This window comes from Hordeum vulgare, chromosome 1H (genome assembly GCF_904849725.1).
Source record: "Hordeum vulgare subsp. vulgare chromosome 1H, MorexV3_pseudomolecules_assembly, whole genome shotgun sequence".
Classification (NCBI taxonomy): Eukaryota; Viridiplantae; Streptophyta; class Magnoliopsida; order Poales; family Poaceae; genus Hordeum; species Hordeum vulgare.
Genome location: NC_058518.1, coordinates 506,279,094 through 506,304,779, shown reverse-complemented (window position 1 = coordinate 506,304,779; position 25,686 = coordinate 506,279,094). Strand labels below are relative to the sequence as shown.

At 44.3% G+C, this 25,686-nt stretch overlaps 2 protein-coding genes across 6 annotated transcripts; both read right to left on the bottom strand.

Moving 5' to 3' along the window:
- Positions 1 to 1,994: 1,994 nt before the first annotated feature.
- LOC123451370 (fatty acid amide hydrolase-like) lies at positions 1,995 to 8,388 on the bottom strand. Its single transcript, XM_045128248.1, has 19 exons — positions 7,893 to 8,388; positions 7,680 to 7,789; positions 7,327 to 7,387; positions 7,023 to 7,216; positions 6,563 to 6,692; positions 5,075 to 5,152; positions 4,752 to 4,899; positions 4,484 to 4,672; positions 4,320 to 4,391; positions 4,174 to 4,216; positions 3,998 to 4,069; positions 3,825 to 3,905; positions 3,601 to 3,704; positions 3,405 to 3,497; positions 3,175 to 3,243; positions 3,030 to 3,094; positions 2,835 to 2,896; positions 2,664 to 2,759; positions 1,995 to 2,467 (listed from the first exon to the last, which is right to left on the bottom strand). The coding sequence occupies exons 1-19, from the start codon at positions 7,990 to 7,992 to the stop codon at positions 2,405 to 2,407; spliced, it is 1,830 nt and encodes a 609-aa protein (XP_044984183.1). The 5' UTR covers positions 7,993 to 8,388; the 3' UTR covers positions 1,995 to 2,404.
- A 1,262-nt stretch (positions 8,389 to 9,650) lies between these two features.
- LOC123451314 (pentatricopeptide repeat-containing protein At1g15510, chloroplastic) lies at positions 9,651 to 17,174 on the bottom strand. 5 transcript variants are annotated; one of them, XM_045128247.1, is made up of 5 exons: positions 14,131 to 17,174; positions 13,392 to 14,038; positions 10,577 to 13,310; positions 10,167 to 10,329; positions 9,651 to 10,074 (listed from the first exon to the last, which is right to left on the bottom strand). In XM_045128247.1, exon 1 carries the CDS (start codon positions 17,036 to 17,038, stop codon positions 14,432 to 14,434), a length of 2,607 nt encoding a protein of 868 aa, XP_044984182.1. In that variant the 5' UTR covers positions 17,039 to 17,174; the 3' UTR covers positions 9,651 to 10,074; positions 10,167 to 10,329; positions 10,577 to 13,310; positions 13,392 to 14,038; positions 14,131 to 14,431. The 5 variants fall into 5 exon arrangements, with proteins under 5 accessions (XP_044984182.1, XP_044984180.1, XP_044984179.1 ...); XM_045128245.1 differs by having other exon boundaries at positions 10,167 to 10,708; positions 10,803 to 13,310; XM_045128244.1 differs by having other exon boundaries at positions 10,167 to 10,901; positions 11,001 to 13,310.
- Positions 17,175 to 25,686: the final 8,512 nt, after the last annotated feature.

The window sequence follows — 25,686 nt, the reverse complement described above, 5'->3', positions numbered from 1 at the left end:
GTGATGCATTATTAGGGTGTGCCCCTACCTATGTGGATTAAAAAACAGACCAAAAAGTGCCCAGTAAAAAGAAAAAATGAGAGAAAAAGAGATAGGGGCACATTATTATCCTTTTTCCACACTTGTGCTTTAAAGTAGCACCATGTTCTTCATATAGAGGGCTTTCATGTATTTCATGATTATGCTACTGCGATTTTTACATTATATAATATGGCTTGTATATTCCGATGACGAGCTTCCTCAAATGCTTGAGGTCTTCATGAGTAAGCAAGTTGGATGCACACCCACTTAGTTGCACTGGGAGAGTTTTCATGCACATATACCTCTAGTGAATCAGTTGCATGACAATCCCTACTCCTCGCATTCAGATCGATCGTAAGGCCTCTTCGTTGCCTAACTATCAGCCGCGTTGATGTGAGACTTTCTATAATTTTATATTCTCTTATAAACCCAAATCATCAATACTTTGCCATCCAAAGTGCTAAGTCCATGGCTCAAGCTCATTTATTGAGTGAAGTATAAAAGGCTGAAGCGAGAAAAAGTATGGTCCAAATCCTTGGTTTGGCATCAAGGTGTTCATGATTTATACTTTATGCTAGGAAGACCGAGTTGCGCCATGGTCACACCTACTCGTAAGCTGTGTTGGGTTTTTTCCCATAGAGGAAAGGTGAAGCAATATAGTAGGTGATAAGTATTTTCCTCGATGAGAATCAAGGTTATCGAACAAGTAGCACAACCACCCAAATTCCCTTCTTCAGCAACTACACACACAAAAGCAAACACTTGCACCTAACGCGGGCAAAAGGATTGTCAATCCCCTTGAACTTGTTACTTGCAAGGATATTCTAATAGTGATAGATAAAAATAAAAGTAAAATATAAAGCAAATAAATTGCAGTAAGGTATTTTTGGTTTTTAACAATATGATTTAGTAGACCCAAGGGCATAGTTTTCACTAGAGGCTTCTCTCTCGAACACATAACATGCGGTGGGTAGAGAAATTATTGTTGGATAATTGACAGAAAAGCGCATAGCTATGATGTTATTCACGTCAATGATCATGTATAAAGGCATCACGTCTGAAACAAGTAGACCGACTCATGCCTGCATCTACTACTATTACTCCATTTCAAGAGCGCTTTTATGCTTGCTCTCTAGGTATTAAGTTCATGACAAACAGAGTAATGGTTTAAGCAAGATGACATGGTGTAGACAAAGTAAACACAATCGATATGAATAAACCCCATCGTTTTATACTTAATGGTAATAATACAAATACGTGTATTGTCCCCTTTTGTGTCACTGGGATATAGAGCATCGCAAGATTGAACCCGTTACAATGCACCTCTCCCGCCGAAGATAAATCAATCTAGTTAGCCAAACTAAACACATAATTCAAAAAGAAATACGAAGCAATCATGCATAATAAATTTCAGAAAATACTTAATTACTTTCAAAGAATAATCTGATCATAGACCCATAATTCATCGGATCCTAACAAACACACCACAAAAGAATATTACATCGGATAAAACTCCAAGGAGATCGAGGAGAATATGGTATTGAAGACCAAAGAGAGAGAAGAAGCCATCTAGCTACTAGCTATAGACCCGTAGGTTTGTGGTGAACTACTCACACATCATCATGGAGCAGCAAGGTTGATGTAGACGGCCTCCATGTTCGATTCCCCCTCCGGCAGATTACTTGAAAAGGCCTTACGGGATCGCAGCGGAAGAGAGGCTTGCGGCGGCAAAAAAATATTTTGGAGGTCTCTCTATTGGTTTTGATGTATTTGCGAATATAAAGAAGTGAAATTAGGTTAGGAGGGCGGCCGAGGGATTCACGAAATTTTGGGCACTTAAAATTTTCGGAGGGAAGGATTATAGGTGGCTTTAACTCAAGAAAAAAAGATAGTCGCCAAACATCTAAACCAAACAACAAGATATGCAAAAAAAAAAAAAAAAGACAACTTATACTGAATATTTAACACTAGAATTTAAGGCTGGACGTGCATAAATTGGTTACTCCAGATTTCTGAAGGCAACTTAGCAGAGCTTTATAGCTTCCAGCTAAATTTGCAAACGAGAATTGTCTCCGAGATGTATCAAACATACACCTGGAGTCCTGGACAATTGATATAGAGATGGGCTACACTTTTACTGGTCACTTCAGAAGAAGATGGCATGACAAGAGATTGATTACACTATAAATCTATTTCCATGGTTGAAACAGATAGCTCATCATGCAGCAAACTAGGAAGCATAATAACTGCATATGCATCTACCAATTCCTAACCAGAGAATACAACCTTGAACTGGCAGCATGAACAATCAATATACTAGAGACTTGATTGGAACGATGAGTCGACGCCGTTTCTGTACTTTTCTGTCTTGCTGGTCACTCTCTCAGTCTTTCTTGAGGAGATCATAGAACACCGCAGGTTTCCTGTGGTTCTTGCTGCAGGCTTCCTGCAGCCAACGTAAGCCATGGGTTGTTTCAGTGATCAGTATACGAAAATCTGTTTTGTCGAAGCAATGGATGGAATGCAGAGATTTCGTAGGAAACGGTTATTTCTTTTCAGGGTTTGGAAGGAAAAAAAAAAGCGTAAGGATTCCACATTTAGTTTTGTTTGGACGAAAAGTTGCTTCTCTTAACAAATCTTACCTGCATTGCAAATGCGATGTGGAGCAGAGTCGCCTCGGACCACGGCCTGCCGATGAACTGAAGACCTATTGGCAGCCCGCCCTTATCTTGCCCAACCTGGCATGTTAACTTGTTATCGCAATGTGTACATTCTTTTGTAAAGAAGGTAGAACATGTTTAGATATCTGTTACCATGACTGTTATCGCCGGCAAACCAAGGAAGTTCCCTGCTATCGAGTACCGGATCAACGCGGCTTTGATTGGAGAAAACATAGCACCAAGTTAGGAATTAGATCGTCGCAAAAAACAAGGAAATTAGGATGTACACATGGTGGTAGACATGCAGATTCTGGAACTGTTTGCTGAATTCTGGTTTTTAGTAGCTACCTCCGTTTATGTAGTCGAGTTCACCGCTGCTTAACGCGTCATCTTGTAGTGTGTAGGCAGTCACACTGCATAAGGGTTGATAATCTATGATGAACACTAGATTTTGTTGTGGGTATTGCAGGAGTGATGAAATGAAAGTAAATACCCGGTCATCGGTGAGACGATGACATCTGCTGTCTTGAAGATCTCTTTGTGGAAGAACATCTGACGATTCCTGAGAATTTCAGTGGCCAGATATCAGATTGTACCAACCGTCAATAAATAGTAACAGAGCATTCAGTGTTACTACAACGATTTAAATATCTGTGCACTATCCCAAGAAGGTAATACTGCTATATTTACTAAAAAAGTCTATCTTGCAAAATGACAGCGCACCGGAGTCGTTGCGAGTTCAGGTAAGCTCTGCTGCTGAATGACCCGTAGACAGCCAGCGCGACTCTCACATCCCACCCGATCTCGGACCTCTTCCTGGCATAGTTCACCCAGCATATGCCAAGTCAGTTCAGCCACAAGTTGTATGGTTTTCAAATGCAAATAACAATAATAGCAGTAAGTAATTTCAGTTGCTTACAGTTTGTCGAGATACTTTGCAAGTGAAGCAGTGCATTCTGATCCGATCGTCACGTAGTGCGCAAGCCGCATTTCCTCTATCTCAGGGACTGTCACATCCAGAGTCTTGCAGCCAACAAATCATCACAAGAACAACTCAAAAAACCCTCCTACCACCGGCAAACTTGAAGATATCATGTGAGTTCTTGACAGAACCGCCACCGCAGGATCTTAACAATTCCTTACCTCCCAGCCGTACTGTGTTCGCAGTGTCTGAAGAGCTTTGTCACAGCAGCTTCTGATGTCCTCGGAACTGTCGTTAAACCACTGTAAAAAAAATATCGTAGTGTTAATGAGCTCACTGTGAGTTGAGGAAGCTTAAATAACATGTCTGCTTGACTGGTGGAGGCACTCGTTACCTTTCCGTATTTTGCTAGCCTGACATTGCTAATTGAGGGTGTGGACGTCAGCATAGGCAGATTTAGCTCAGGCTGCAAGACAGGGGATTGTCAGCAATTAAAAAAAAATTACTGAACGGTGAGCGCTCTGGAGGTAAATATAAGGGCTTCAAGAATATAAGAGGAGTTTGATTTACCCTCAAGTATGATGGTTGGGACTGATCAACAATGGCCGAGTAACTGAAAGAAACAAAACAAGACATTTAATTCCCTTTTCCCTTATCAGATCAGCAAGATTGGCATCGGCAGTTTGTGTCGAAAGAGAGTGGTCGCGTGAACTCACGCGACGACAGCATCCTCCACTGTTCCTGCCAAGATCCCCGCCATCCCGACCGTCCAATTCAGTGGAAGAACTCTGGAAAATATTTCCAGTCGCGCACAGATCAGCGTCAAGGTTTCAAAATGCTGATTCTACGCGACGATGATGGTAGATAGTGTACTAGGTACCCGGCGTTAGAGAGCCGTCCGGCGGTGGGTTTGAAGCCGACCACGCCGCACAAAGCTGCCGGCATCCTGACTGAACCTCCTCCATCGACGCCAAGCGCGACGGGGCAGAGGCCAGCGCAGACTACGGCAGCAGAGCCGCTGGAGGAGCCCCCGGCCACCTTGCCGACGTTGTACGGGTTCCTCGCCGACCTGCATCACCAGCGTGCGTGGTGGGTGGAGTGAGTCGACGTGGAAGTGAAGGAGGGAAGGAGGTGTGGCAGCAACGTACCCGTGGTGTGGGTTGATGCCGCTGGTGCCGGCGCCGAGCTCGTGCATGTTGGTCTTGCCGGCGAGGATGGCACCGCACGCGCGCAGCTGCGCCACGCACGCCGCATCCGCCTCGCACGCCCGCGCCTTCCCCAGCCACCTCGTCCCGCCTGCACATGCATTCAAACCGTCATCGTTGTTGCTTTCAGAAAGAAGAAAAAACATCGACAGAGCCCCAAACCATCCACCCGTGACTGAAATGTGAATGAAATCGTCTGAACCCTGAAACGAAATCATGCAGTGCAGCAAGCTATATAAGGTGTGCTGTGCCGTAATTTACGTTACCTGTCGTGGGGTAGGGCAAGCAGTCGATCTCGTCTTTCACCGCCACCAGCACGCCGTCCATCACTGACAGTGGTGTCCCTGCGGTTCAGGTACAAAAACGGAAACTGTGAAAATCTGACAAGTGAGTGAAAACCAAAAGGATATACATGTCCATTAATTTCAAGAACGATAACCAGTCCGGCCGATAGAGAGTCGATAGAGAGTCAAACATCTGGGAGCACATAAAAATATACACCCAATCCAAACAGGGGCTTAACAGCATTTGAATTGCGGGATAGTGAGAACAAACCTGCCACCCCAACTGTGATTTTACTGTTGTAATAAAAATACTGTAATTTTGACAAACAGATTAGATATAAGTAAGGCAATGTAATGTGACTCTTATTCTAGCTATCGTATAGCAGTAATCGTTTATGTGCAAAGCATGTTTTGACTAATGCGTCATTTTTTTCTCAGCTAATGGAGATCAGGATCTGTTCTGCATTTTCACGCAGAGAAGCTCTTCCTTTCCGCCCTCCGTAGGCACGAGGCTACATGACCTAAACGAAATCTGAGATCTCTAGACATAACTCCTACTGAAGCACTGATTGAGCTGCAATCACATGTGCTAACAACTGACATATTGGTTGCATAATAAATGTTGAGATCTTCAGGACACGGGTAGAACGATCATCTCACAAATCCCAACTCATTTGTAATAAAACTACTAGTAGTGCAACACAGAATGGCCAGTCGAAATGACGAGAATTCAGTATGAATTTCAAGAGAGATGGTCCAAGCTAGATGAAAATGTATTTTTCCACGAGGCGTCGAACCCTACCGTCATGTCTAACTCAACTCAATATCTTCAAAATCCTCTGAAATTCCAACCCATCAAAAACTACATATGTTCCCTGTCACACTTAAGCAATCAATCATTTCCCACAGTGCAAAACAGAATAAAAATCCCCCGGAGTGCGACACTCGGCATGCTAAACCTGTAGCCATTGACACCCCCTCTTTGTCTCCTAGACAAGGACATGTAACCAATAACATTTATTCGACCAGCTCCCTTCCCTCGACGTCCCGTGTTCCTCCAGGATCAACCAATTTATTTATGGAATAAGTTCTTTCAACTAATAGGAGGGATAAGTTTTGTGTTACCAGAGGTGAAAACTGAAAAAACTCAGCAACTTCTTGGTCAGATTTTTGTTGTGATGTGCCCTTGGATGGGGTGTATGTCTATATATTGCTGGTTGGTACCAAGTGGGTGCCCAGTTTGGTTGGTGATGGATTCATGTCAAAGCAAAAAAAGAGGGTAAGAACCAAGAGGAGAAAGGGAGAGGTGATTTGTTGGTTGAGGAACGGTTCAGCCCTATCCCTCACATCACATGCCTCATGGGAATTTGTTTCTGCCATCATGCTCTGTTTCCTATGCATTCCTTTGTGCCACCATGCTATGCTTGATTTGATATATGTGAAAGTATAAAATGCAGGTTTGATTTTTACCAGTCTGGTATCTGAGGGTGGACTCCTCAGCCTGCTTCAAGACGTCCTCAGGGTTGCAGCTGATGAAGAAGGCCATGTTCATGGTAGGGCCAGAGCTCTCCTCCACAGCAGCCAGGAACCTCTTGGCCACCTACAAAACACTGTGCCCTTGCTCATCCACAGTAATTCACTTACTACTAGCAGTCATGAATCACGCAGTTAATTTCGAGGGTGCAATGGCGCCTACAGTTCACAAGCCAAGGACAGTACATTATTGTGTATGAGGACCAACTACAGTGTGAGAACATTTTTGAGTTTTGATCATGTGTTTGATGTTGTCTTGCTCCTCCTTTTGAGCATTAGCTTTGTTAACCCTCTTCTTAATGAATTACTAATGAACGAGGCAAAGCTTTTGCCTCGGTTTTTAGAAAGAAAACTGTGTGAGAACCTCAGCAGCAATGCGTGCAAACCTAGAACGGACCTGGACAGGCGTGGTCTCTCCCGAGCTGTAGGCCCTGGAGAAGTCCATGATCGTCCAGCGCTTCAGGATGGACGACGGCGCGTCGGCGGCGAGCGTCGACTCGAGGCGTGCCGGGAGGCAGTCGACGGCCTCCCGGACTCTCTCCGCCGGTGACAGGCCGGGCTTGGTCAGGCTGACGTTCTGCTCTGGGGTGTCTGCGGCAACAGCAGCAGCAGCAGAGATGGTTTTTCTGAATCAGAACCAATCAAGACTGACAGTAATTAAGGAAGGAATTTGGTATTTGTCAGAGTGGAGCAGAGTGAACCTTCCCAGCGGTGGGTGGAAGTAAACAGCGGCGGCTCAGGGATCTCAGCTTCCGAGACAAGCTGCAGAGAAAAACAGAGCAGAGCGTCAGAAAATAACGCTTGTGGCAGAGCAGCATTTCAGCAAGAAAGTGAATGGCAAAAGGTTAAAAGAAAAATGCCACCGAACAGTGAATTCGCTGCTGTAAAAATAACTTTACTGATCAATGTGAGCCTCTGGTCTTACGTTTACAGTTGAACAGCATGGCATGCTGAACTGAGAACCAGAATTGTCAGGAACATGCATAAGAAATCAGATTCAGAAGGAGAGAAGAGAAGAGAGAGAGAGAGGTGAGAGCATTGGATCATGTGTCACCTTGTTGATGAGATTATCCTTCTTGAGGATGTAGAGCAAGACCCAGCCGACGACCGGCATCTCGAGGACCCACACGAAGATCTTCACCAGGAGGCCGGCGACACGAGGAGCTGGTCAACAGGATTCAGAACTCAGAATTCAGCAGCAAGAAGAGAAGAGGACGAGTAATCCCATCCCATCCCACGAGCGGAATTATGGGGGGGCGAGCCGAACCTTTGACATTGGGGCTGATGTAGAGCTCGCCGCTGCCGGGGCCGAGGTCGACCTCCGGCGCCGGGCGGTACACCTTGGCGGAGGAGCCGAAGACGCCCATGGACGGAGACGGTGCGGCCGGCGCTGGCAGGAAGAGAGCTCGGAACGAAGGACGGACGACAACGAGGCGCTGTCTGCGTCTGAATCCCGAGGATGGAATCGGCGGTTATATACTGGCGCCGACGAGGACGAGGACGAGGAGGAGGAGAACGACGACGACGACAACGAGGGAGCGAATGGGGGAGGAGGTGGTTTATTATTAACCGGACGACGAAAAGATTGATTGAAAACTTCTAGACGGCGGTCTGATTGATTGAAAGCGAGCCCTCCTTTCTGGGTGGGGAGCCGGGCGCGGGCGGCGACCCGGTTCGCTCGGAGGACGGCGGCGGCGCCGCCGCCTGCCGGCCGTGGGAGACCGGGTGGTTGGAGGCTGGAGCATGGCTCCTGCGGCGGCGCCGGCGGTTTTAGGTAGGACTGGCTGACTAGTCCGCCCGGGGCTATGGTGTGAAGTACGGATCGGGTTTGTTGCTGCGACCCGACCCGGGACCCGAATCCCCTCTGCTTTTCTTCTTGTTGGAGATTTGGCGGGGACGAAAACGGTTGCGTGGTTCCCAACGGTAACTTCCGGCGAGGCCAAGGTGTCCTTGCCTTGTGGATCACCATCAAACTTCTAAGCTTAATTTATTTTCCATACTCGTATCTACTCTATTGTTGTACTCTCCTAGACATTTTCTTGTGAAAATGACTTGGTCTATTATAAAGGTTCAGCAACAGAAGTAAGAAGCATTCCAAACATAATTTAGAAAATTCATCAATTTCTCTAGACAACTACGACGCTGGAACAAGCACGTGTCACTCACTGTCATCGCTTACATACCTGAGTCGAGTTGACCTTGTCGATGAAATCCAAAAAGTCTTCATGCAAGTGCTCCTAAGAACCAGCACCACTTGAGGGGTTATGCTTCTAGACACTTTGTGAGAATGAAGGTGGACCATATAATAAGTAAGTAGTACACTTTTCTAAACAATTATTGTATATGTTAGCTATAAGATGAGCTATAGATGACATGACATGAGCTTATAGCCGGCAGCCGACTTTATTTTCGTCCTTGCTCTTACAGGAGGGCATGATAAACCGAGACGGAGGAAGTATATGCACGAAAATAAATATATGCTTGGCCGATAGCGATCTTGGGTTTGGAACTATACTGACTTAATTGGTACGGCGGTTTCCAAGGTCACGATTTACCTAGGTGTTCCGTCCAAGAAGGAAGTGATGCCGGCCACGGCCAGGCTGCCGCTGTCAAATCAAAGCTTAGTACTGGTACGTGCTCACTTTTCGCTGTCAACTGTCGTACGTACATGACAGATGAATACACAGCGCTCCGAAAAGGACCTGGTCCTTTTCTTTCCTTTAATTCCATGGAAGGGACTTGGAAAGAAAACTGTTTTCAGACACTTCCTTGCACTCAATTGATGCATATTGTCTGGTTATAGAACGTATCTATGTCCATCAGAAGGAGTGTATTTTCCTCTGTAATTCTGACGATTTATAGTTCTTTCTTGCACTCAATTGATGCATGCCGAGTGACATAAAACATTTATACTTTAAAAAAAATTCCATCAGAAGCTGTGCTTTTTTCCTCTGTAAAACCTAAATCAATTCTACATTGTACTATACTACTATGAATCAACATCAATAAATGTTGCCAATCTCCCTAGACTATAAAATGAATTTTTATTGCAAAAATCATCAAAATTCGTAGACATGAAATAAAAAGAAATCAGGCCAAACAAAACTCACACGCCTCCTACATCAGTGATACTACAACGCATGAATCAACAACCCATAAATGTTGCCAACCGCCCTAGACAATAAAATGGGTTGAATGCATGTACGTAGTACTATTCCCAGAAGTCACAACCACACACACATACACACACACAAAAAAAAGTCACAACCACACACACAAAAAGACGTTCTAGAAGCTCATGAAAAAGAGGATACAGAACAAACATGGATTGGAGCAACAACCAACTGTTCCAGCATGCAATTGATGTGCTCGCTCGCTTGCTTGCATAATCTGCATGGCATTGGCACGCCCCATTCAATTCCTCGCTCCCACGTACGGATCCTGCTAGCCTAAACCCATTCAATAGCCACATGGTTAGGGATGCATTAACTAATTTCCCCCCAGATGATCATATTCATGTCTTGTGCTCTGCTCTGCTCACCCGAAAGGGAGGCCAATCGATGCTCTCTTGTGCTGCTGAATTTTCCTCCTCTCTTCTTCTTCCATGTCAGGCTTCTTATCCACCATTTATTGTTGCCTGTAGATCCAGGATTGGCCGCCCTTTCGATGTCGACGGCACTAGATGGCTGCGGTGCGCCCATGGCCTAACAATTATGTAGAAATTATAGTAATAGATAGATTGTACAGTGTTTAGTGTAGCATTAGTTTCCCTGGTTGTTAGTTGGTCCCGTTGGGATTTTTTCATGTCTGGACCATATGCCTAAGAGTATCTTGAGTTTCCCCAATGCTACTGCTTGTTTGTTACATGCATGTCTCTTGATGCCACAGTTTTTTATAGAGATCTTATTTCGGTCAAGGATGGATTGGTAAACATGACTGCAGGAGCATCACCTGTGTTGTAATCTGATGTTAAATGGGACTGCAGGAGCATCACCTGAAATCATGGGATGTTCATTCATACACAGACAAACTCTGGTAGCGGCACAAAGTGTTGGTGATTTCTGAATAATGCTCCCCATGCATCTGAAAAAAAGAAAGAAAAAGGTTCAGAATCAGTATATAATGCATCAGCTGCAGGATCAACAAGATAGCATAATTCAATGACAATTGACAGTACAAGGGTTCGCCAAAGATCCTCAACCAGCCAATGTGATAACTAGGCATGACAACTGTGGGGTTCCATGTTACACCTTCTAGCATAACATCGTTATAAAACCTACAGGTTGCATCAAACACCATGAATTGACGAGTAACTGGAACACGTTTCTCTTTGACGATCAACAATGTACTTGATTGTCAAGTAAGAACAAAGGACCTGCGCAAGTTCGATTAGGTGCTAAGAAGCATCAGAGGGTACAACCTGATGAAGATTCCCTCTACATATACAATCTTCATATGGTTAGACAGTAGCATTGTGTAACGGTTGTACTGAGATTTTAGCAGCAGCGAGCACAAGAGTTAAAGTGTACAGAGTTACACAGTACAATAATAAGTACACTGATGGACAGTTCAATTTACAGAGAAGACTTGCAAGTAGCGATCCACAATATTGTACCAGCTGCCAAGGTTTGGATTACAACAGTCGGCTACTTGTCATTCCCCACTCAACAAATATATTTTTTCTGTCAGAAAACATATATGTATACCTTTGTTCTGTGGATGTCACTGTTGTAGCTGAGCACAGAGCTCTCAAGAAATATTTCATATATTGACACAGAAAAACTCGGTATTATAAAATATTGTGATGACATACCTCTCTGTAATAAAATTTACTGTCAGGCTCGGAGGTTTCTGCTCCCTAGGTGATGTCTGTTTTAGTTTCCTCGGTTCCCAGGTGGGATTGTGTCTTCCTAGATGCTTTGAACTGGATTTGTTAATGGTTTGGGCTCTATTCCTTATTTAATAAAAGTGGGGCAGGGGGGAAACCCCTTTCTATTCAAAAAAATAATAATACAGTACATCTGGTTAGGCAGACATACGCTGTACATATGGTTAGGCAGTAGCACTGCGTAGCGGTTGTCTTGAGATTTTAGTAGCAGCTTCAGGCACATGAGTTAAAGGGTATAGAATTATACAGTACAATAATAAGTAGATACAGAATTACACAGTAGTACAAAAATAAGTACACCGATGGACAGTTCAGTTTACACAGAAAAATTGCAAGTGGTGATCCACACTATTGTATCAGCTGCCAAGGTTTGGATTGCAACAGTGTCAGCTACTTGTTGTTCCCTACTCAACATAATGATACCTTTTCTGTAAGAAAACTTCTAAACTGAAGTGTGAAATACAATCCATATGCACATTTTCCAAAGATTATTACTCACTCTGTAAATTAATATAAGGCGTTTTAGATCACTACTTAAGTGACCTAAAACGTCTTATATTAGTTTACAGAGGGAGTAGGATTTAGGAGTTCCTTTGCAAACCTCAGCTCCAGCATAAATCAGCTTTGGTGTCTGAAAACATATATGGATACCTTTGTTCTGTGGATGTCACTGTTGTAACTGAACACAGGATTCTCAAGAAATATTTCATACATTGACCCAACAAGAGTTGGCATTAATCCACTAGTATAAATGCGCTCAAATACAAAGTGCTCTCAGCTTCTCAGGGAGGTTTGGTCCTGACCAAGCACTGTTGCTGAAACAAGCACAATAAACTATCCCAATGTCAAGACCCAAACATCTCTATAGGGCCAGTACTAATCCATCAGTATAATGTGCTGAAATATGACAAATGAGATGAAACAATTACATTATGTGTTGTAACTTGTGAGAGATACATGTCAAAATGAAAGAAGTCAAGATCACTTTAGTTATGAGCATAAAGTTGTGAATATACTTTTGGCCCACTTGCCAAACTGGTTGGAGACTATGCTGCAAAATCTGACGCAGGTCAGTCTTGGCAACCATACTGACTGTTGCAAAAAAGCAAAAAAATAGCATTCTGACAGTTCTTAAATAAGTCACCGAGGAGGTGTCCTTCACATTTTCAAGGTTTCTGGACATCTTAGGTCCAAGTGTAATTCAAGTCACAAATCTATTTTTATTTCATTCTAGATTCCTTGGCTTCATGTTTTTCAATTACAAGTGCGAACCTCAGTTGCAAAATTTGCTTCCGTGAGGGCTCAAACCCGGCTGAGTTGGAGCACTAAACAATGCCCCTACCACTGAGCTAGCGCTCAGTCCACACTGGCATATCAAGTCATCTCAAAACACTGAAGTGCTTAGTTTCATGCATACACTATTATTAACATAAAACCAGCAAAAAAAAGTACAGCTCCACCTCTTGTTTGTAAGGCGACCCGCTTTAGACGCTTAAGCAATAAGGCGCCCTGGTAGCGCCTTAGAAATATGCCCGTTTTAGGCGCTTAGGGGCCGCCTAGGCGTTAGGGCAGGTGGTGCTCACCTTAGGTCGCTTTACCGCCTTATAAACAATGGCTCCACCATTATACAGACTATAGTTGACATTTGACAGGCATTACAATTACGTTACCCCTATTCAACAAAACAGCATGCAATCCACTACTCTGCCCTTCCTTACTAGAATGAGCTTACTTGATATTTCTTTTGGCAAGTTGTTGGAAGCAAATATCATTCCCAAGAAACATCACTTTGGGAGACTGGAAGGAACAATATTACATGTTAAGAAGGAAATAACAGGACCCTTTTTGACTTAACTGAACAGAGAAAAAATAAATTACTTTTTGTGAGGTCAGGATATGTTGGAACTGAATTCCCAGCATCTTGGATAACTTTTCACCATCTTTTGTCATATACCAAGCTGTAAAGTTGCATGGAGCTTCTACATATAACCCAAAATATAAGCTACTACCTGTCTCAGAACTGCAAAAACGTCTTATATTAAGGGACAGAGGGAGTATGTTTATTTAAGCAGCAAGCAGCCTGCTGGTGAGCATGTTGCCATGTCGAAGCTGTCCTTCTACTTGCTAGTAATTCAAGTCACTAATCTGTTTTTTATTTTATTCTGAATGCCTTAGCTTCATGTTTTTCAATTACAAGGGAGAAACTAGGTTGCAATGTTTGCTCCTGGGAGGGCTCAAACCCGGCAGAGTTCTAGACAATGCCCCTATCACTGAGCTGGTGCTCAGTCCACACTGGCATATAAAGTACAGTATTACTAACATAAAACCAGGAAAAAGTGTAGCTCCACCATTATACAACCTATAGTTGAAATTTGACAGGCCTTACAATTACAGTTACTCCTATTCGGCAAAACAGCATGCAATCCAATAGTCTGCCCTTCCTTGCTGGAATAAGCTTACTTGATATTTCTTTTGGCAAGTTGTTGGAAGCAAATATCATCTCCAAGAAGCATTACTTCAGGGGACTGCAAGGCAGGAACAATATAAAGTATTAAGAATAAAATAACAGGACCTTTTCGTGACTTCACTGATAAAAAAGAGAGAAAGAATAAATTACTTTCTGTGAGGTCAAGGTATGTTGGAACTGAATTCCCAGCATCTCGGATAACTTTTCACCATCTTTTGTCATGCACCAAGCTGTAAATTTGTGTGGAGCTTCCACATATAACCCAAAACATAAGCTATGTTTATCTAAGTAGTAAGCAGGCTGGTGGTGGGCATATTGCCATATCGAAACTATCCTTCTACTTGCTAATGACTATATATATCAAGTTCACAATGCTTGCTGGAAAAGAGTTATGTACTGGTGATTCAGAACTGAGGTGAGTATGAGCACATGGCCGCATATTGTAGTCTTCTTAGCCTGAACCTCCGCACGAACAACTTCCATCCCTAAAATGGTGGAATTCTTTGGTGTCCCTGACAGTTATCTCTCTGCGAACAATCTTAGAAATCATACTCAATATACCGTGACAGCTCTGGCAAGTGTACTGGTTCTTTGTGACAAAAATAGAGGTGCCAGGTGTGGTATTGATCAGACCAAAAGCAACAGCTAGTCTTTCACTGTGGCCACATAAAACGTCATCCTTGGATACTTCTTTATCTTCCAAAGAATAAGATTCAACAGAATCAAAACCAGATGCTTTCATCCTCTCATATATGCTATGTAGAACGGCATTTATTTCTTTGATCTGCGGGTGTGATTCATCATCTGTAAGAAATGCATGTATATCTCCTTTAACCTCAACCCAGCTACACCCATAGTCTTGCTCCAATCCCTTCTCTCGCATGGTTTTTCTCACTCTAGCCACTTCAGCCCACTTTCCAGCATCAGCATATAAATCAGACAAAAGAACATGATATCCAGCATCATTAGGTTCCAACTCAAGGACAAATTTCGCAGCAAGCTCGCCAAGTTCAGTATGCCGGTGTATCCGACATCCGTTCAACAAGGCTCCCCATACAGCAGCATCTGGTGTGATAGGCATTCTATTTATGAAATCGTGAGCTTCTGTTAATCTCCCAACACGGCTCAGTAAATCCACCATGCAAGCATAGTGCTTGAGATTTGGAACAATTGAGTATTCCTCAGTCATGCGGTGAAAAAGTTCCCAACCTTGACTAACCATTCCAGCCCTACTACAACCACACAATAGAGCAACAAATGTAACTTCATCCGGCTGCTCTCCAGTTTCTAACATCTCATCGAAGAATGATAAAGCAATATCTCCATGTCCATGAGCAACAAAACCAGCAAGCATGATATTCCAAGATACAACATCCTTTTCACCATGTACACTGAACTGCGACCAAGCATAGCCTGTCTGCCCACATTTCACATACAAGTCCAGAAGAGCATTGGGTACATAACCTTCAGATGACAGACCTCGCCTTAAAACATGTGCATGGATCTCTTTACCCCACCTCAAAGACCCAGTAGCAGCACAAGCAGCAAAAGCAGCAATGAAAGTAACAGAATTGGGTTTTACATCGGCCAGCATATGCCGGAAACAGAACAGAGCCTCAAAGCACTTATGGTTAAAGCAAAAGCCTGCGATCATTGAACTCCATGATATTACATCCTTTTCAGGCATGTACTTAAAAACTTCAATAGCTTTATCAATGTGCTTGGACTTTGAATACATTTCAAGGAGTGCATTGGCAACTACAATGTACCTGATGAAGCCCTTGCTCGTAGCAATCTCATGCAGCTTGATGCCAACATCTACTCGCCCCAAGGAAGCACAGGCAGCAAGAGCGCTTGCTATAGTGACATCATCAGGACTTACATCATTTACTTCCATCAGTGCATACATTTCAAGAGCTTTGTCAGGGGAGCCGTTTTTCTCATATCCTGATATCATGGCTGTCCATGACATGGCATCTCTGGTCTCCATTCTTGAGAATATTGTGCATGCTTCCCCCATCCTCCCAAGACTAGTATACATCTGAATCAAAGAGTTGCAGAACGCGACATCAGCAGCAAAACCTCTTTTTACCGCTAAAGCATGTATTTCCTTTGCAAAATCAAGGTCAGACAGCAATCCGGACGCAACAGTCACGCTGGTTATCGTCATGAGATTCGGCTGCACCTCATTCTCCAGCATGCTCAAAAACAACTCCAGCCCCGCCTCGCGCTCATGATTCTCAAAATGCCCAGCAATCATGGCGTTCCACGAGATGCAGTCCGTCAAGGCCATACCGTCAAACACCTTCCGCGCAGCCCTGACGTCCCCGCACTTGGCATACATGGTCACGAGCGAATTGAGCACGTCGACCTCGGCCCCGAGCCCGAACCTGAGGACATGGGCGTGCACCTCCCTCCCCATCCTCAAGTCGGGGACGCCCCCGCAGGTGCGCAGCACGCAGGGGAACGTGTAGACGTCGGGCCTGACCCCGGCCCAGAGCATCCGGTGGTAGAGGTCGAGCGCCTCCTCCAGGAACCCGGCCTTGCCGTAGCCGCCCACCATGATGTTCCAGGAGAAGACGTCCCGCTCGGGCATTTTGGCGAACACGCCCCAGGCGTGCCACGCCTCGCCGAAGCGGACGAGCATGCTGAGCATGGCGTTGCCGAGGCGGAGGCCGAAGCTGGGGTGCGCGGCGTCGGCGTGCTCGCAGGCGCGCATCCCGGCGTCCGCGGCCCGGCGCCACTCGCAGAGGTGGAAGAGCGCCACGTAGGCGTCCTCGTCGGGCGGATCCGGGGAGGACTCGAGCAGCCAGAGCGCCTGCGGCAGCTGGCCGTGGGCGCAGAGCGCCCGCAGCGCCGCGCTCGTGTCGGAGGGCGTCGCGGAGGCCGAAGAAGACGCCTCCGACGGCGGCGACGGCGAGACGGCCACGCAGGTCGTGGAGGAGCTGAGGCGCCTGCACCGCGGGGCCAGGTGGCGCGCGGGCGGGGAGCGAAGGGGGGCGAGGAGGAGGAGGGGCGGAGGGTTCGGGTGTGGCTTGGCCGTGGGCGGAGGAGGCATTTTGGGAGGCGGCGGCGGTGGTGGAGGACGAGGAGCCGGCGGGCATGGCCGCGGGGTTTAGCGGAGGTTTGGGGGAGGCGCTGGCGCCATGGTGGCCGCTTGCTTCCGTAGCGCCAATGGATAAGCAGCCGGCTGCGCCAAGTGAAGCGAGGGGATTAAGAGGATCTCCAGCCGTTTGACCAAGGGCATTTTTCATGGAAAAATACCGTTTTTGGTATCGTCGATGAAATTTTTAGCGTGGGGTGACACCGATTCCCAGCCGCGAACTTAATCTAGCCGATCTTAAAATAAAAATAAACATCCAAACTCAACGAAATTCATTCAATTTGAACCAAATATAGACGGTTTTATTGATATTTGGGCAAATTAATAAAGGAAAACGATTAAAAACAATCGGTTGATCCAGCAACACCGCCTCGTCCTATTGATGTGTGTCCCCGCATGGTCCCAAGTGCATGTACATCTTATCTCTTCCTCCTTTTCCGCTTTCTTCTACCTTCGCCCCTCCCCACTCATTCTCTCTCCTAACACCAATCCATCTCCTTCCATCTTGCCTCGCGCTTCCTCCTTCTTGCCTTCACAGGCTGCTGCTAGCGGAGGCATGCTACAAGCCCAGAGCGACGGAGTTGGGAGCGTGGATGCCGGAGTAGGGAGTGGTCGATCTCATTGATGGTGCAACCATAGAAGCATCATCGAGCCACACATCACTCTGTCGATGTTGCAATGAAGCTACGGCGTGCCGCCGGTGCTGCACCACAGCTGCAATGAAGCATGACAACGGCCGATGGAAGGTGCGATGAGACGTCGGTGCTGTGATGGAGCACCACCGCGTCGGAGTCGGAGTAGCAATGAAACATTTTGCGGGATCCTGTTGGTGCTGCAACGAAGCCCGCGACGAGCCTACGGTGCTATGATGGAGCACGGTCGCACCGGTGTTGACGTTGCAATGAAGCGTGTGGTGGAGCTGCGATGAGCCGCCAATGCTACAATGGAACACCTCCCAGAAGGGGAGATCGTCCTCATCGTCAGCACCATCGTCACGGGCATCATCGAGATCATCATCACCATCATCATCAACACCAGCACCATCTCCACCTTCATCCGATCTACTTCACCATTGCAATCGGAGTTGTACCTCGCACTATTTATCCCCTCTGCTCTACCGGTGTTGATTACTCTTTTATGATGAATGCTATTGAGTTTTGTTGGAGAATTATTGTTATGACCAGATTGTTAATCATATTTTCATCACCTCTGATCATGATCTCTTTTATGTCTTGTGAGTAGTTTCATTAGTTCTTGAGGACATGGGAAAAGTCTAGATGTTAGTAGTCTTATGATGTTGAAGTAATATGTGTGTTGATTGATATTTAAGTTAGGTGTTATTCTTTTAGTGGTGTTATGTGAACATCGACTACATAACACTTCGTCTTTTTAAGGACCTAGGGGAATTCATCGTGTATAAAGAATGCTTATGGTGGGTTGCGGGAGTGATAGAAACCTGAACCCTAGTTCACATACTTTTGCATGAGGGGGTATTAGATCCTAAAGCTTATTGTTATGGTTAGGCTTTGCCTAAATTGCTCTCTTGTATTTGCGGATGCTTGCAAGATGGATTAATCATAAGAGTGTACTTGTCTTAGCCTAGACGGTGCACTAGTTAAGACCCACCCACATAACACTTATCAATACAAAACATAGTACTAGACAGAGTATGGCGAAAGCACTTGACTATTTTTCCGCGTGTGTCCTCAGGAACGCCTTAGTCTTTATAAGTTTAGTCCCTCGGCTTATCCTTTGTGTTCAAAAAGATTGGGCCACTTGATGCACCTCGGCACAATTTACTTTACTTGCATTTATTTCCTTGTTGCTTATACTAGAAAACCCATAAAAAGTTACCTTTCAGTACTTGCAGTTATTCCTTGCTCAAGATTAGTTGTCAATACCTTCTGCTTCTCGTTGGGTTTGACACTCTTACTTATCGAAAAGGCTACGATAGATCCCCTACACTTGTGGGTCATCAATGACAAAGGGCTTTGCCGTCGGCCAGCGGATGGCAAAGGGGTCACGTGTCACCCACCTGTGCAACCTGGGGCAACCGGCTAGCCCATATGGTCACTTTATCGTCTGCTACCTGATACGTCTCCAACGTATCTACTTTTCTAAAAAAATGTCCTTGTTTTGGACTCTTCTTTGCATGATTTGAATGGAACTAACCCAGACTAACGTTGTTTTGAGCAAAATTGCCTTGGTGTTATTTTTGTGCAGAAATAAAAGTTCTCGGATTGACCTAAAAATTACAGAGAACGTTTTTGAAATTAATAAAAAATATTGGCGAAAGAATCAACCGGAGAGGGGCCACCACCTGGCCACAAGCATGCAGGGCGCGTCCCCTCGCTTGTGGGGCCCCTGTGGCTCCGCCGACCTCGTTTCCACTCATATATATTCCTACCCGGGGAGAAAAAAATCAGAGAGAAGAGTTCATCGCGTTTTACGATACGGAGCCGCCGCCACCTCCTGTTCTTCCTCAGGAGGGCAGATCTGAAGTCTGATTTGGGCTCTGGAGAGGGGAAATCGACGTCGTCGTCATCACGAACCATCCTTCATCACTAATTTCATGATGCTCTCCGCCGTTCGTGAGTAATTCCATCGTAGGCTTGCTGGACGGTGATGGGTTGGATGAGATCTATCATGTAATTGAGTTAGTTTTGTTAGGGTTTGATCCCTAGTGTCCATTATGTTCTGAGATTGATGTTGCTATGATTAATGCTTGTCACCAGGGGCGGAGTGTCATGATTTCAGATCTGAACATATTATGTTTTCATGAATATATATGTTTTCTTGATCCTATCTTGCAAGTTATAGACACCTATTACAAGTTATGATCCGCATCCCCCAGGGTGACAATAACTGGGATTCTTTCCGGTGATAACCGTAGTTTGAGGAGTTCATGTATTCACTAAGTGCTAATGCTTTGGTCCGGTTCTCTATTAAAAGGAGGCCTTAATATCCCTTAGTTTTCATTAGGACCCTGCTGCCATGGGAGGTTAGGACAAAAGATGTCATGCAAGTTTTTTTCCATAATTAAGCACGTATGACTATATATTGAGTACATGCCTATATTACATTGATGAACTGGAGCTAGTTCTGTATCATCCTATGTTATGACTGTTGCATGATGAATGTCATCCGACATAATTATCCATCACTGATCCATTGCCTACGAGCTTTCCACATATTTTTCTTTGCTAAGTTAATTTTTCGTTGCTATTGTTACAATCTCTACAAAACTGCTATTGTCACGTTTGCCACCGTTACTGTTACTTCCATACTACTTTGCTACTAAATACTTTGTTGAAGATATTAAGTCTTTCAGGTGTGGTTGAATTGACAACTCAACTGCTAATACTCGAGAATATTCTTTGGCTCCCCTTGAGTCGAATCAATAAATTTGGGTTGAATACTCTACCCTCGAAAATTGTTGCGATCCCCTATACTTGTGGGTTATCAAGGCCTTTTTCTGGCGCCGTTGCCGGGGAGTATAGCTTTATTCTCCAAGTCACTTGGAATTTATATCTGTTGATCACAATGAAGAATCTGAAAGAGGCTAAAACCAGGATCTACCCCTCAACTACGAGGGCAGGTAAGGAACTGTCATCTATCTCTGCACTTGATTCACTGTGTGTTATGAGTAAATTTGCGATACCACCACCTGCTACTGAATCTGATATGTCGCAAGTAATTGATGATGCTACTTATGTTATGCATGATGCTTATGATGATATCTTGCTTGATACTATTTTGCCACTTGGTGAATTTCTTGATGAACAAACTGCTAGTGAATGCTGAAACTGATGATATTTCTGAATCTGATGAAATTATTGAAACTGAACATCATGATGCACCTACTAGACCTAGCTAGATATGAATTGCCTAATATACCTGAAGGTTATGTTATGGAAGGATAAGTAGCTAGGGACTTTCTTTCTTGTAAGGATAGAGATGATCTTAAGAAATTGCCATGCAAGTGGAAGAAGAAGAAAAATCTTTAAATGCTAGAATGCAATATGATCCCAAGTTTGCTACTTCACCTATCTGTGTTACTGATAAGGATTATGAATTCTCTATCGATCCTGAGTTAATTACTTTGGTAGAATGTGATCCTTTCCATGGTTATGAGTCTGAAACTGTTGTGGCACCTTGCTAAATTGAATGATATAGCCACCCTATTTACTCATGAGGAAAAAAATCGTTACTATTATATTCTTAAGCTGTTTCTGTTCTCATTAATGGGTGATGCTAAGATATGGTTTAATTCTCTTACTCCTGGTTGTCTGCGTAGTCCCCAGGATATGATTTACTACTTTTGTGAAAAATGTTTTCCTGCCCACGAGAAACAAGCTGCCTTGCAGGAAATATTTAACTTTGTGCAAATTGATGAAGAGAGTCTCCCACAAGCTTGGGGGAGGCTTCTTCGGTTACTTAATGCTTTGCCTGATCACCCTCTCAAGAAAAATGAAATACTTGATATCTTTTATAATGGACTAACCCTAGATAGTTGTGCTGGTTGTGTTTTAGGGAATGAAGTGCTGAACAAGCTGAACTACTATTGAATAACATATTGAGCAATGATAATGATTGGACTATTCCCGAACCATCTCCAAAACTAACTCTGAAGAAAAGAGGTATTCTATTCCTCCGTCCTCAAGATATGCAAGAGGCAAAGAAATCTATGAAATAAAAAGGTATTAAAGATGAAGATGTTAAGAATCTACCACCTATTGAAGAAATACATGGTTTTGATAACCCAACACAGGTAGTAGAGGTAAATTATCTTCGTAGATTTGATGAAGGTGACATTCCTTATAATAAGTCTGCTAGCCAATGCTTGGATGAATTTGATAACTTTGTTATTAAACAAGAAAATTTCAATGCTTATGTTAGTAAAAAATTAAAGCATAATGCTTACATGCTTGATCGCTTGGGTGATTATACGAGTAGAACTGTTAATGACCTTAGGCTTATTAGCAAACATGCTTCCATGATAACTACTCAAGTAGAACAAGTACTTAAGGCACAAAATGATTTGCTCAATGAGATGATTAGTAAGAATAATGACCATTTTGTTAGAGTTGTGACCAGAGGTGGTAGAATGACTAAGGAACCTTTGTATCCTGAGGGCCATCCTAAGAGAATTGAGCAAGATTCTCAGAGAGTTAATATTAACGTACCTGGTCCTTCTAATAAAAGGAAAAAAGAATGACGATAGGACTTTGCATGCTGCTAGTGAACCTATTATAGAGTCACATGAAAACCCAAATGACATCTCTATTTCTGATGCTGAGACACAATCTAGTAATGAACATGAACCAAGTGATAATATTAATGATGATGTTCATGTCGATGCTCAACCTAATAATGACAATGATGTTCACATTGAACCTGTTGTTGATCTTGATAATCCACAATCTAGGAATAAGAGATATGATAAAAGAGATTTTGTTGCTAGGAAGCATGGTAGAGAAAGAGAACCATGGGTTCAGAAAACCCATGCATTTTCCTCCTAAACCATCCAAGAAAAAGGATGATGAGGATTTTGAGCGTTTTGCTGAAATGACGAGACCTGTTTTCTTACGTATGCGCTTAACTAATATTCTAAAAATGTCTCCTTATGCTAAGTACATGAAAGATATTGTTACAAATAAAAGAAGGATACCTAAAGCTGAGATTTCCATGATGATTGCTAATTATACTTTTAAGGCTGGAATAACAGAGAAATCAGGAGATCCCGGAGTACCTACTATACCATGCTCTATTAAAGGAAATTACGTTAGAACTGCTTTATTTGACCTCGGAGCTAGTGTTAGTGTTATGTCGTTCTTTTTATATCATAGACTTGATTTGAATACGTTGACACCTACTGAAATCTCAGTGCAAATGGCTGATAAATCAACTGCTTTACCCATAAGTATTTGTGAGGATGTGCCTGTTGTGGTTGCAAACGTCACTATCCTAACGAACTTTGTTATTCTTGATATTCCCGAGGACGACAGTTTGTTGATTATCCTTGGTAGACCCTTTTTGAATACTGCAGGGGCTGTTATTGACTGCAACAAAGGCAATGTTACTTTTCATGTTAATGGTAATGAGCATACGATACACTTTGCGAGGAAACAACTTCGAGATCATAGTATCAACTCCATTGAAAAAATTCCAACATTTACTATTGGAGACTTTGAATTCCCTTTCCCTACTGCCAAGAAGAAATATGATATACTTATTGTTGGGGACATGCATATCCCCATTGAGGTAACATAGTGTTATTCGGAAATTCTCTCGCTCCATGTCATTCGAAAAAAGTTTGTCAATAAGACTTGATCAACCTTATTGATGGATTCTTTTTGACGGGCATGAGATGGATGAATTTAGAAATCACAAACCTTTGTACCCAACCTTTATTTTTTGTTCCTTAGTTTCAATTTAGTAAAAATGCTATTATTTCTCTGTTTTTCCATTTTATCTGTGCAATAGAAAAATGACCTGAAAATAAAAGTTCTCAGAACGCACTGAAAATTTAGTATGATTTTTTCTGGAATATTTAAGAATTTCCGGCACTAAGAATACATGAGGGGACTGCGCCAGTGGGCCACAAGTCTGCAGGGCATAGCCACCCCGTGGGCGCGCTCCCCTGGATTCTGGTTCCCACGTTGGGCCCCTTCACTTATTCCAGTACCCATCCACTCCTTCCTCCAGAAAAAATTCCACCATTGCTCAAATCCGTGTTTTAGCTCATCTTGCTGCCATTTTCGATCTGCTTGCTCAAATCTCCATTTGCAAAACTATTTTAGGGGATTGTTCATCGGTATGTGACTCCTCCAATGTTCCAATTAGTTTTTGTTTTAGTGCTTTATACATTGCAAATTTTTGTTGTTGTGGTGACCTTGTTCTTGAGCTTGCATGTCAAATTTGTAGGATCCCAAGTAGTTTTGATGCATGATATAGCTTCTAGGCACTCGAGGGAGTAGTTGCTATAAGTTTTGATTGAGTTTTATTCATTTTTATGTGGAGTCACTAAAAAATTTAGATTTATTTTTCAGAGAAAGAAAAGATGATGAGATTGTTAAGAAGCTCTTCAAGCCGAGGTTTTAAAGAAAATGAAAATGAAAAGCCTGGGTACAGATATCTACGGGAATGGTGGCAATTTTTACAAGGACATGAAAAACAAAAAAATATTGATGGGAGGGAACTTTCAGCTCCCGACATGGTCTCCCGGCGGTTGCGACGTGCCGTTGTTGGCCGCGAACTGCCATTGCCGCTCCTCCATGCGAGTTGCCGACCCGTGCGCGAATTGTTTCCCGTGCGCGAGCTGTCATCATCGTCGCGCAAGCTGCGAGCTGGCTCTGCCATCCTGCGAGCTGTGGGCTGGCTCTACTGAGCTGGTTATGCCACAACAAACGCTACATGCTGGATCCCGTGTTGCTTCTTTGCGTCGGTTGTCGTCTTCTTGCTGTGAGCTCCAGCGCCGGACCCAATTATAATTTAGCGGGTGTTTTAGGGGTTTGTGCAATTTTATGGGGCAATGAAATATATTTAGGGGATCTGTTTTATCAGAACGAAAGTCATATTACAAAAAATATGAAAAATACATTTTATGGTATGAATCATTTTTTGTTGGACGGGATATCTTTTTATTAGGAAAGGATATACCGGATATGCCAGAGATGTTCTTAACTTAGGACAATGTTTACCGGCCCGTCTGCTGCAAATGCAATGGGCTCAAAGGAGGAGACCTTGACTACTCAAAAATAAATAAGAAAAGGGGACTGCTACACATCCATCGACGGATGTTTAGTAAACATCCGCCACCTCAACGGTCGTTGGATGTATCGGTGCAACCGTCCGATCTACGTCTCCGTACCCAATAGTTCCTGAAACACAGGTCGAGTTGCAGAAACAATAGCTGTGTTGCGAAAACAATGATCTTGCTTAAAAAAACCCCGAAACAACGACCGCGTTGCAGAAAATAATTTACGTAACTCCTGAAACAATGGCTGAGTTGCAAAAACCACAACCCTGTTACAGAAATGTTGCAGGCCAGTTGCGGAGCTGCCCGACGACGGAGGGCGACGCCCAGGCCGACGGTAAAGGGCCGTGGGGCAGGCCGACGGGGCGGGGCCGTGGCGCGGGGCGGCGGAGGGCGAGGTCGTCGGGGCCGCAGCAGGCCGGCGACGGCGAGGTCGTCGGGGCCGCAACAGGCCGACGACGGAGGGGCGACGGGGCCACAGCAGGCCGACGGCGACGAGGTCAGCGGGGCCGCAGCAGGCCGGCGGCGGCAAGGTCATCGAGGCCGCAGCAGGCGGACGGCGGAGGGGCGACGGGGCCGCAGCAGGCCGACGGCAACGAGGTCGTCGGGACCGAGGCGGAGGCGAAGGCACGTACTAGCAGTTTTCTAAAACACATGTACAGTTTTTGAAACATGAATCCAGTTTCGAGATTCAACGTGCGTGGGGGCGGCGGCTGGATCGCGCGGATTGGTACTTTCTTTCACCGGCCGATCCGCACCCGCACGATCCATCCGCCAAAAACTAGCCCGTTAATAAAATCCACTATCGTCAGTGGACGGAGTTAACTGGAGGGGGAAAAGGAGA

What these genes read in the sequence shown, in the direction of transcription:
- LOC123451370 (XM_045128248.1), bottom strand. Translation starts at nt 7,992, where the DNA reads ATGGGCGTCTTCGGCTCCTCCGCCAAGGTGTACCGCCCGGCGCCGGAG. An exon ending in GCAAAGTATCTCGACAAACT is followed by an intron (nt 3,498 to 3,600) that starts GTAAGCAACTGA and finishes GAACTATGCCAG; the next exon opens with GAAGAGGTCCGAGATCGGGT. An exon ending in ATCGTCTCACCGATGACCGG is followed by an intron (nt 3,095 to 3,174) that starts GTATTTACTTTC and finishes ACCCTTATGCAG; the next exon opens with TGTGACTGCCTACACACTAC.
- LOC123451314 (XM_045128243.1), bottom strand. Translation starts at nt 17,038, where the DNA reads ATGCCTCCTCCGCCCACGGCCAAGCCACACCCGAACCCTCCGCCCCTC.